This window comes from Parasteatoda tepidariorum, chromosome X1, assembly GCF_043381705.1.
Source record: "Parasteatoda tepidariorum isolate YZ-2023 chromosome X1, CAS_Ptep_4.0, whole genome shotgun sequence".
NCBI classification, from domain to species: Eukaryota; Metazoa; Arthropoda; class Arachnida; order Araneae; family Theridiidae; genus Parasteatoda; species Parasteatoda tepidariorum.
Genome location: NC_092214.1, coordinates 44,996,576 through 45,009,106, shown reverse-complemented (window position 1 = coordinate 45,009,106; position 12,531 = coordinate 44,996,576). Strand labels below are relative to the sequence as shown.

Genomic DNA, 12,531 nt, shown 5'->3' with positions numbered 1-12,531 from the left:
CCATATATATATATATATATATATATATATATATATATATGCGTAAATATACTTTGCCACCAATTTCTCCTGAGATATTAAAATATAGTGATCAATGATAGTTATTGTTCTGCAAGAACTCTTCTGTGCATTTTGCTAATTTAACTGAATAGTTGTATAGCCTCCTTGAAGTTGAATGAAATCGTAAGCGTTGTACAAATTTTTAAGATATTTTCTACATATTTTGTTTGAGAAAATGAAGTAGCAGAAATGAAGTACAGTAATTTAAATATCTATAGGATGAAACTGTAAAAATATTTATTTATTTGTTCTACTTTTAGCTAACTCTATCATTTTAGTATGCTCATTTTCTCTAGATGCTATTGTTTATAGTATATAGTATTTTTTGTTTTGTTACAGTGAAACTATTGATTTAGTGAAACAAAGTGCTGCCCTCTGCTTACTAAGACTTTTACGTACTATGCCGGAAATAATTCCTAGTGGTGAATGGACTACTCGTATTATACACCTTCTAAATGACCAGCATATGGTATGTTTTTAATATTTTTTCTTCAAAATGTAATTTGGGGGTTTTCAATGGTTTGTTTTTCACCAATGCTTTATCATGGGTTTCTGCTAGATTACCCAAGTGCTCAAATTAAATTTTTTGCATGTTTAAAGTGTGTATAGAAGCATTCTCACAAATCTCATTATTATTCTTAAAAATTTTATGTACTTTTCTCCCTTCTATGCCTTATCTTCTTAATCTTATTATATCTGTGTATAAAAATTTTATCATGCTTTCTAGGAATAAACTTTTTTGAGCAAATCAATGAGCTTTCTGTAACCGTTAAACTATTTTTTAGTACATTTGACTTTAATTGAATTCCATAAATTATTTTTTAATTCTTAATGAATGTTCAATGTTTCTCAATTAGCAGTTATTTTGAAAGGATAAAAGTTTTTATACATATACAGGCCATGCTTTATGATAAGACTTTTGTTATATAAATGAACCTAATAACCTGAGGCCTATATATATAAATATATAGTGAGTGTATAAATAAGAAAAATAATTAAGGAACTGGCAAAATTCCTGATAATAGTACAATAGTACACAAATGAAAATATATGCAACAAGCAATTAATTTTATTAAATAACATATGACCAGAGAATTGCAAAGTCTAAACTATGGGTTCCTTACTTGTATGTTACTTGCCTCAGTGAGCATTAAAAACTTCTAAGAGGGCTAGGAGCATTTTTTTTCTGTTTTTTGAACAAATATTTGCTAGAGCTATACATCAGTTTTGCAGGAAATTTATACTTCCACATTTTATTTAATAATACAACTCAACTATTTTGAAATCTCTTAAACTTTAATATGTCTGATGTATGTTCCACTAATTGTACAAAAGTGTTTCAAGCATTTTCACTACCAAAACTAGATTCATTGATTCAGCTTTTTCAATAAATTATTCTGTTAAAAAAAATTAAATTGCATTTTTTTAAAATCTGTAATCGAGGGATCATTCACTTAAATATGTATGAATTAAGTGAAAATGTAATTTTTATATGAATTTAATAGTACACAGCTAGTGTTCAGGATTTAAAATATTGTTATCGAATTTTTAACTGTATAAGATTCAATACATCACCTTCCTTTTTTTTTTCCAATACACAAAATAATTGCTTTATTAAATTTATTACTACAGCCTTAGTTTAAAGAAAAATTTGCTAATTATCAGATTTTGCTTATGTTTTTTAAATTCATTTAAACAAGTTATGTTTAAACATTAAATATCTTGATTGTTTTTATATTTAATTTGTATAATGTACTTAATGTAACTTTTAATAGGGTGTGGTAACTTCTGCAGTAAGCTTAATTGATGCATTCGTGAAGAAAAATCCTGATGAATATAAAGGCTGTGTGTCACTTGCTGTTTCCAGACTGAGCAGAGTAAGTTCGTACTATGGTGCTTTTACCTCTCTCTAAAGTAGCTTATTTTAATATTAATTTTTAAAAATTCTTTTTGTAAAACTTTATTATGTAATTGGTACTGTAAAATGATGATTAAGTGATCCCTCTAATTTTTACGAAAACCTCAGTCATGCTTGAGGGGTTGTTACACAGAACTAAAGAAAAATAAAAATCTTTTTGAGAAAAACAATTTAAGCAATAATCTGTGTTTGTGAAAAATGTTCCTTGTATCTAATGGTTAAAAAAAAAATTGGCTTTCAATTATATACAAAAAATTCTTCCACAATCAGCAAGTCAAAGGGAATGAAAGGAAAACATGCTTTTATATTTACCAATTGTTTGCTGCCATTTTGGGAACATGCTGTAAAAATTATATTTTGGTATTTTTATCTATAAAAAACACTCTAATAATTAATCAATCTGTTCAATTCTCAGAATTATATTTGTTCAAAAATATAAAATTAAAAAGATGTAGTTTTAATTTTTTTTTCTCCATTCATATTCAGATATTTATCAATAAATAATTCTGAAGCTAAAATTTCATTGTAGAATTATTGTTTCTCTTAGATTTCAGGGATGCTACGCCTGCTCCATTTGCGACAAACTGAGACAAAGCGGCATAACCGTGCCATTTTGCGACATTCAGCTCAGTTTCTGCCAAAGCTGCACCATTCAGAGACAAAACGTCCAAAATTTGACAAACCTGAATTCAGTTTCAAATATTAATCCGCATCGCCGTGATTCATTGGAGAGCATTTTGCCGTTCACGCCTCCTAAATACGTCATTTAAATGTCAGAAATTCCGTTTGGCAAATCAGCTATTGGAATGCATATAGAATATACGTTTTGTGTCTACAATTGGATTATGTACAGCAGTGAGTAGCAATCAGTATCGTATGCACGTGATCTTGTAAGAAAAGAGGGTATTCTTCCCTTATACTATTGGTTATTATCTTGCTTTTTTTTCTTAGGAAACTGTACAGTGCACATAATTATTCAGGGATGAAAGACTTCCGCGAAAATGCGGAAATCCGCTTTTTTCTCCCAATTTTTAAAATTTCCGACCATGTTCCAGAAACTAAAATTTTTAGGGAGTCCAATTAGAGAAACCCAAGCCCCCGGAACGATAGTCGGATTACCGCGACTTCGCTATAGAGTGGAAAGGAGTCTAAGCGTTTCGTTTCGACCGCCGATATTTAATTTTTTTTTTTGTTTGGATGATTTTCGGAATTTTAAATATTAAGAACTGCGCTGGAATATGCTAAAATCGCGATTTTTAATCAGACAATTTGAATATCAATCATCGATTTTCGTATTTAACTGATTTAAAACTTACGTGTTGCGATTTTTTTTACGCTATTTAAACATCGTACTAGCAATTCCTATTCACTCAATTTAAAAATTCAATATCGCGATCTGTATTCTCGCGAGTTTAAAATCCAACATCGCGATTCGTATTCATGCATTTTTAAATCCAATATTGCGATTCGTTATCACGTAGTTGTAATATCAGATCTCGTTTTTCGTATTTGTACGCTATTTAAAAATTACTCATTGCGATTCGTATTCACGTGATCTAAAAATTATGCATTGTGATTCTTACTTACGCGATTTAAAAATTCAATATCGCTATTTGTATTTTTGCGTTTTTAAAATCCAACAGCGCGATTCCTATTCACGTGACTTTAAAATTCAAAATCGTGATTCATATTCACGCGATTTTAAAATTCAATATCGTGATTTGTGTTTTTAAAATCCAGCAGCGCGATTCATATTCACGTGATTTTATAATCCAAAATCGTGATTCATATTCACGCGATTTTAAAATCCAATATCGTGATTTGTATTTTTGTGTGTTTAAAATCCAACAGCGCGATTCATATTCACATGATTTTATAATCCAAAATCGCGATATACATTCACGCGATTTTAAAATCCAACCGCACGATTCATATTCACGTGAATTTAAAATCCGATATCGTGATTCATATCCACTTGATTTGAAAATCAAAAATCGCGATTCATATTCACGCGATTTTAAAATCCAATATCGTGATTCATATTCACGCGATTTTAAAATCCAATATCGTGATTCATATTCACGCGATTTTGAAATCCAATATCGCGATTCATATTCACGCGATTTTAAAATCCAAAATCGCGATTCATATTCACGCGATTTTAAAATCCAACCGCACGATTCATATTCACGTGATTTTAAAATCCGATATCGTGATTCATATTCACTTGATTTTAAAATCAAAAATCGCGATTCATGTTCACTCGATTTTAAAATCCAATATCGTGATTCATATTCACGCGATTTTGAAATCCAATATCGCGATTCATATTCACGCGATTTTAAAATCCAAAATCGCGATTCATATTCACGCTATTTTAAAATCCAATATCGTGATTCATATTCACACGATTTTGTAATTCAATATCGCGATTCATATTCACGCGATTTTAAAACCCAAAATCGCAATTCATATTCACGCAATTTTAAAATCCAGTTTCACGATTCTAGAAAGAAGTAGAATTAAGTTTTTTCTTGAATTAGTTACTGTAAAGATGTGATATATTTTTCTACAGTTGTTGCATTTAAACAATTACTAAGTGCATTCATAATCACATTTTATGATTGTATATTTAGCTATATAAATTAAAAGAACATAGTCAACTAACTAATCTTGTGAATGCAAGAAAGTACAATCTACTAGTCAATGCCAATAAACTAAAAAGTTTACTTTTATACTTAATAAAGGATGCAAGTCATTTTAGAAAGAAAATTATATTTATATGTGTCTTTTTAAATTGTTTATAATAGTTTTTAAATATTTCTGTTTTGATATAAAAATGTATATATGCTAATTTTTGGCTATTAAGTGCTCCCTAAAATTTTCTTGAAAAATTCCTACCTAAAATATTTCAAAATTTCACTGCACCTCCTGAATTCTATCAAAGAGGGTTTTTTTTTGTGTTATTTGCATTTTCTTAAACTCTCATTATTTAATTACTGAATTTCTCTTTTAATTATTGAAATCTGTAGACCTTTCATTGTAACTGAATAGTTATATATTTTGAGATGAAATTTGAGCTCAAAATAAAATGGGTATTTTCCCTTTTGAATTACTGAAACTAAATAGATATTTCTTTTTAGAAAGTTAACACCATTATATTTTAAAAAATAAGAAAGTTAAAATTTACTTTGTAAAATTCTGGAACAGATACTATTCATTGGCATAAATGATAAATGCAATATATATGAAAACAACAGAGTCCATAAAACAATTTTGTGGACTCTTATAATCAATCATATGCAGGTTTTTTAAAATCCTAGCAATAGTGAATGTATGTATAATTGTAGTACTCCTAGTATGCTATTAATGGTTTTATGGATCCTGAAAATTATCTTTATATTGTTATCAAACTGATTAATAGTCATTTTAGCTGAGGTAAACTGAGTCAAAAAATAATTTTAGCTGAGACAAACTGAGCCAAAAAGAGATTTTAACTGAGACGAAATGCAATTTCTGGTGAGACAATTTGATATTTTGCGAGTAGCACCCCTGAGATTTAAATAAGTGCAAATTTGATAATTTATTGTTTGTAAGTGAGTCATGTTTGGAAAATTTTACTTTTAACACAGATGCTGTATTTCATATCTAAAAACCACTGATTGTTAAATGTAATATTTTTTACTTATTTTGACCTAAATTTATTCAAAATAATGAAAAAAGTTTGAAAAATATAATTAATGAAAATTCTGTGTCTAAGGGTTAATGAGTAGAATAATCCTTCAAAAAATTTTCCTCTATAGGTAAGAGTCAACAGAAATTTTTCCAAATTTTTTGCAATTGGTTTCTAGTGATAAAACTACTTAAAATTGCACTCAATGTGTTAAAATAAATTCAAAATGTAATATATGTTGCTCAGCAAACTCTTCAAATTTTTTCCCTTAATAATAGCATTTATGTTTTCAGAGCTTGATTATTTGAATAGTGCACTTTTTAACAATTTAATTAAAACCGTAGTTTTATGCTTTATCATTTTCTTATTAATGGTGTTTAAAATTTGTACTGGTGTTTGGTTTAAACCAACTTGCAACAGCGTTGGATACTTTTGTAAGGAAGTTAAAATTGTTATCTTGTTAGTTCCACTTTATATGGATACATTTTTATTGCTCTGAATGCATCTACATCAGAAAAGGAAACACAACTTTGACTATCTGCTTCTTGGAAATTAAAGAAGTATCTTTTGTTACTTATACATAACAATTATGTTTGGTATATTGTAAAATTTTTTTAAATTTTAATTATATATAGACATTATTTGTTCCGGCTATTCAAGAGAATATTTTGTACTTTTTATTTTAGATTGTGACTGCCTCTTATACAGATTTACAAGATTATACATATTATTTTGTTCCTGCTCCATGGTTGTCTGTAAAATTATTACGCCTACTGCAGAATTATCCTCCACCAGGTAAGTTTATTTTATTTCAATTTGTGTGTCTTGAGATAAATAGTTAGGTTTTATGAAAATGACTATGTTGATTGATATTGCTGTAAACTAGATAAGTTTTGCTAGTAAAATATCAATTAGAATTCAATGCCACATAGGTTTATTTTTATTAAATATAAATTTATATATAGGTCATTTTCATATTTAGGTACCATATATTGTCAGTTTGAAAAGTAATTGAAATTCTAAGAAACAAAAACTTGAAAAGATTTTTCTTAGTGTCATACTTATTAATACAGTTTCTCGTACAAGAAGTACAATGATTTATGGTCCTAATTTTAAAAAAAAATTTATTTTAAGGAAAAATTAAATTAAGGGAAGCTGAAAATACAGTTGTCCAAAACATAAACACTAAAATGTTATTACACAAATTACATTCCAATAACTAAGTTTTCCACTCTGTCATATTTTTACAATTGTGTAAAATTGTCAATTACTTTCTGATAAGATTATAACAAATAAGAAGTAATTTTTTAATTAATAAAATATATTAATCCAGAAATTAATGTCTTAATTGCTAATAAAAATTTTCTTTACTCGAACTTTTTAATCTAATTATATGTCATTTGCATTATAATGCTTTTTTTTTAACATACTCATTTAATGTTTAATAATAAATTTTTAAAAAACATTAGTGTTTTGTTAATCATATTCTAAGAACACTCAAAATTTTAGAGACAAATTGCTATCCTGAAGTAACACATTTAAAAATGTTAAAACACATTTATAAATGTTATTGTGAAATTTATAAAGGTTAAAATTTAGCTTTGTATTCCCCTCCCTCTCAAAAAATAGTCTTAAAGTTAAACTGGAATTGGCAACTGAATTGTTTCTACAAAAATGTTTAGCGGGGCAACAATAAGAAGAAAAAAAGAGTATCACACTTAACATCATGAAAAGGTAAAATAAAAAGGCAAAGACAATTTAAAGTCTTCATAAAATGTTAGTAAAGAAAAATGTTTCTGTGAAAGTTTCAGACAAGTTTACTAAACTTCTTTCATCCAAAACATGTATGAATTCCAACAAATAGTGGACGAAGTACTTATTAAATACAAATTTTAATGAACCTAGGGATAAAATAAAATGGTAAACTTGGTCAAATAAATTAAATGTGCAACAAAAAACAAGTATGGTAAAAAGAGTTAATATTCATGTTATATCGAAAGAAATTATGAAGACAAGCATTTATGAACTGATAACAAAATTCAACAATAAGAGCAGATTAAAAAAAAAAAAATTTCAATATTAGACAACAATATCATATTATAACAATAACATACTAAAATTGTTAAAAAAAAACTTCAATGAAATAACGCAATGCTATACATTAACTTCTTAGAATATTATGTTTGCAAACTTGCCACAGAAATTTTAGTACATCATTTTAGACCTTCAAGAATACAAGTTACATTACGCAATAGAATTTTATATTAAAAAAAAAAATGAAGAGAAATATCAGTTTTTTTTCTAGACAATTTCGCAGTGCTAAGATCATCATGAGCCAGTTGCAATTTGGGTTCATCTTTAACCAATATTAGATGAACTTAAGAAAAATTCCACCAAAATGGACACCTTTGGATGGTCCCACAATGCAATATCAGTTTGTTATCTTTATATATCTTCAATATCTTTTTGCTTTCCCTTTTAGACAGCTCTAGTTGAGAACAATTTTAAATATGAATCATGGTAATTTTATGAGACGTCATGGTTAAGGAGCTGGAGTTGGAGCTGCTTTCGAGTAAGCAGGTGACTAAGAAGCTTTACTGGGTATAGATATACCTGATGCAAAGACCCATTTCCCTATTTTGAAAGATACATTAAATATTAACCTTCAATATACTTTTTAAAAAAATGTCATATCTGTTATAAAAATTTTTCTTATAAAATGCAAATTGATGTATTATTAATATTGTAAAAGGTTCATATTTCTTTTTATCTAATACGAGAACAAATAACAGAAGTAAATTTTTGTTTTACAGAACTTTATAAAACGATGCTTGAAAAATTTTTAGAATGGTAAGACATGGCAAAAACAATTAAATAAATATTTTTATAATTAAAAATATTTATTTAATCTATAGTAGGACCCTAAAGTTACAATAAATTCTAATTTGCATTATTGTGTGCTGAGATTTAAATAGTTTAATTTAATTAAACAGGTTAGGTAACAGACATGACAATTTTCAACAAATCTGACAAATTTAACAAGTAAAATATTTTTCAAAATATAAACTGCAAAAAACACAAATTATTTGAAAGATTTATATGTTTAATTATTTTAGAAAATTATGCTAGTTTAATAATTTTATTTATTTATACTTCAATTTCTCAAATGGTACCTAATTTTGAAAATGTCTTTTGAAATTTTGTCTTTTTTAAAAAGATTAACTGACTTTTATTTCTTTATTAAATATAAAGCACCTTTTTTATATTTTTAGAAGATGCTGGTGTAAGAGGACGTTTAACTGAGTGCCTTGAAACTATTTTAAATAAAGCTCAAGAGCCACCCAAATCCAAAAAAGTGCAGCATTCCAATGCAAAAAATGCAGTTTTATTTGAAGCCATTAGTTTAATAATTCATATGGATAGGTATTGACTGTTTATTTTTTAACATTAAGAAGTTAGTAGCTTAATCTGTTTCAAAAAAGTTTTAAGTTATTTTTAATGTTTAGTTTTAGTTAATTAGTTATTTTTATAATTCAGAAAATATATTTTTAGTTTTTAATTGGCTTTATCATGTGATTCACATATTTGGAAGAAGCCTATTTTTTAATTTAAAAAAAAATTGCTCTTTTGTTTTGAACAAATTGCTGGGAAATATTTGTTTATTTTTAGCAGTTATTTTTAAAACTTTAAAAATGTAGTATATTGTTATGTAGTGTCTAATGATAAAATAATTTTGATGTTGATGTGCCATCTATATATCATAATGAAACTACAAAATAATTTGTTTACAAAGAAAAGACTGAGTAAGCAATATAAACAAAAGTCAATTGATTAATGGATTCTAATATATTGTGTTCCGATTGTTTCATTATTGATCGTTGTATTTAAGCTTTACTCTATTTAAAAAAAATTTTTGATTTTATAATTATAACTTCTATTAATATTATTCACTAGAAAATTTAAATACAATTTTGTAAATATAAAAATGTATTTCATGCATTAGAAAGTATTGGGGACCTAATAATCAAAAGGAATGACCCACAATTATTTAATTTTAATATCTTAAGTTTAAAAAATATGGAAATAAAACACTTAAATTTCGTTCTTTGCTCTAATAGCACTCATATGATATGATTATGTATTATGCAATAATGAATGACACATTCAGAATATGAATTTTGTTAATTTCAATATTTCTGTAGTAACATTTTCTTTTTCATTAGGAGGTGGATTTTTTTTCTTTCTATATAACTGGAAAATTGTAAATATTTTTTACATATTTACAATTGTACGTATCCTTTACAGGATTTTAGTTGCTGCCTATTTATTGTTTTTTAAAATGTTTCAATCTTAAATTGTTTATTTTTTTATTTATAGCTGTAGTAGCAATCGTTATGATCCAAGTAGTCAGGTGTTTGAGAATAAACTTTGTATTTTATAAAATTTCAAGAAATTCTCTCATATTTATCTTTGAAAATATTAATAAAGAAAAAAGATTGGCTTTTTTCTCAGATTTAAAGCTATTTAAATTTTATTCTAAAAATTAAATAAAAAATTTTTTTAGAGGAATATTTTAATAATTTTAAATATAAGTTAACCTTTGTCTTTTTTTTTTTAAATAGTGAGCCAAACCTTCTTGTAAGAGCATGTAACCAGCTCGGTCAATTTCTTCAACACAGAGAAACAAATTTAAGGTAATTTGCTTTTAGAGTACTCTTTTAGGAAAAGAGTTAAGTCATCAGATAATGACATTTTTTTCATTATAGATACTTAGCTTTGGAAAGCATGTGCTTGCTTGCTACATCTGAGTTTTCTCATGAAGCTGTCAAGAAACATCAAGAAACTATTATTAATGCACTGAAAGTATGTTTCTAAATTAACTAAAATAATTTTAAATTTGATTTCTTTTGAAAACAGAGTTTTTTCTTAATATAATCCTGTTCATATTAGTAGGGATAAACATCTTTCTTATGGTGGTAACTCCTAAGTTTTTATCTTCTGATAATATGGCTGTCATGACGCCGAGATGCCCTTTTTATTTCCTTTTTTGCACCGGACTAGTTTATAAGTCTGTTCAGTCAGCTTACCTAGATCATACTATTTAGGTTGTTGCAGTATAACTAATTCTAACTATTTTATCTGGAATTATACATTAGACTGAACTTCTGGTAAAAAAATACTCTTGCTCAAACACTTAACTAATACTTTAAGATTTATTAAGATAGTTTATCAATGAAGTTTATAAATTATAAGCTAATGCACTTTTTTAAGCATTTCTTTCATTAAATTCTTTGACTTCTATTGATTTTTTGGATAAATTGTGAAGTTATGTAAAATTTTAAACTTAGTCATATAAATGTGAATCTATTATTTTAATTTCATATCAGTATAGGATTCAATTAAGCTTTTGTTTAAAATCAATCGCTTTATTTGCAAAATATAAGAAAAATTAATCATGTTAAGCACTAAATCTTATAATTATTTGAATATCCCAGCTGCTAAATGCTTCTTACAAAATATAATAACTGTATAACAAAATGTTAGTTTTCCTTTTATAAATGAAGTTATTTTGCTATTAAAAAGAATGAAGCAAAAATTTTAATTTTGAAGTTAAGAAAGAACTTGATGTGTAGATATATTAATCTCACTTTTTTTTTAAATCAAAAAACAGGTTTTGCATCTGAACAAATCTTGTTATAATTTACCTAATTGTTTTTTGTAAATTAATTTTATTATCTAGACGGAAAAAGATGTTAGTGTTCGTCAACGTGCTGTTGATCTTCTCTATGCCATGTGTGATAAAAGTAATGCTGAAGAAATTGTAGGAGAAATGTTGTCTTACTTGGAAACTGCAGATTATTCAATCCGTGAGGAAATGGTATTTTTGCATTTTCTCTTTCTATTTTCTATTCATAGTTATGCTATTTATCTTATAGTATGCACAAATTTTCAAATTTTTTACTGATAGAAGCATATTTATTTTGTTCTCTGATGCAGTTGCCAAAGTAAGGAAAAATTTATAAATAGAATTTTATATTGATTAGCTCAAAAAAAAAAATCTTAAATTTTCATAATTTTTTCTTTTTTTAAATCTGTGAGGCTGTAATCTATAATGTTTTAACTTAAAATTATTAATCAGTATGAGAAGTAGCTTGCGTTTTGTTCACTATCTCCAGCTAATATTCTATAAAACATGTCACTATAAGCATACTCATTAGCTTTATTTTTCTGTTGTGTTTTTGAACTGTTCTAGTTACATTATTACTTCAATGTTTGTTGATTTATCTTGATAATAAGATGTTTATGAAATTAATGTGAGGAAGTTAGATTCTAAGGGAACTAGAAATAATTATTGCAAAATTAGAAAATAAATTTCTTAGGAATGTAGAGTGAGTTAGTGGAGGAGAGGTGGAACAGATCAAAAAACATAATAAATTTAGTTGATGAAAACTTTGGGAATAGAGGGCGAAAAGACTAACAAAGATGGTTTGACAAGTAGTGTGAAATCTTGGTTGTTAACATGTTGAATGCCACCCTAATTTTACCTGGCTTGCCCGTCTGGTCAAAATGATTTTCTCAGTATGTATTGCATTAATTTCTTCAAACCATTTTAGTAATGATAATGATATAAAAAATTAAAAGCATTAAAAATTTACTCGAATTATGTGTTTCTAATAATCTTGACTTCACTGGTGACCTCCGTGATGCTAGGAACTCAGTACCTATGGCATTCAACGTGTTAAAGAAAAAATGAGGCAAGAGTAAAATTTACATTATACAAGAGTAATTGCACAATACAAAAGAATCTATAGACGAAATTAGCTATGAGCAAAATCCTTGCAAAGAAGAGCCTGGTAATCGAAAAGATACAAGAAGTTGA

General features: G+C 26.7%; 1 protein-coding gene across 4 annotated transcripts in view; it reads left to right on the top strand.

The window, feature by feature from the left end:
- The window catches only part of LOC107457070 (adaptor protein complex 2, subunit alpha), a 66,055-nt gene that overhangs the window by 19,576 nt on the left and 33,948 nt on the right, over nucleotides 1-12,531 (top strand). For all 4 annotated transcript variants that reach the window (XM_016075126.3, XM_071187680.1, XM_016075124.3 and 1 more), the window contains exons 6-12: nucleotides 400-529; nucleotides 1,836-1,937; nucleotides 6,338-6,446; nucleotides 8,924-9,074; nucleotides 10,274-10,345; nucleotides 10,418-10,514; nucleotides 11,392-11,529. In XM_016075126.3, coding sequence (XP_015930612.1) covers nucleotides 400-529; nucleotides 1,836-1,937; nucleotides 6,338-6,446; nucleotides 8,924-9,074; nucleotides 10,274-10,345; nucleotides 10,418-10,514; nucleotides 11,392-11,529 — 799 coding nt within the window. The remainder of the gene's footprint in view (nucleotides 1-399; nucleotides 530-1,835; nucleotides 1,938-6,337; nucleotides 6,447-8,923; nucleotides 9,075-10,273; nucleotides 10,346-10,417; nucleotides 10,515-11,391; nucleotides 11,530-12,531) is intronic.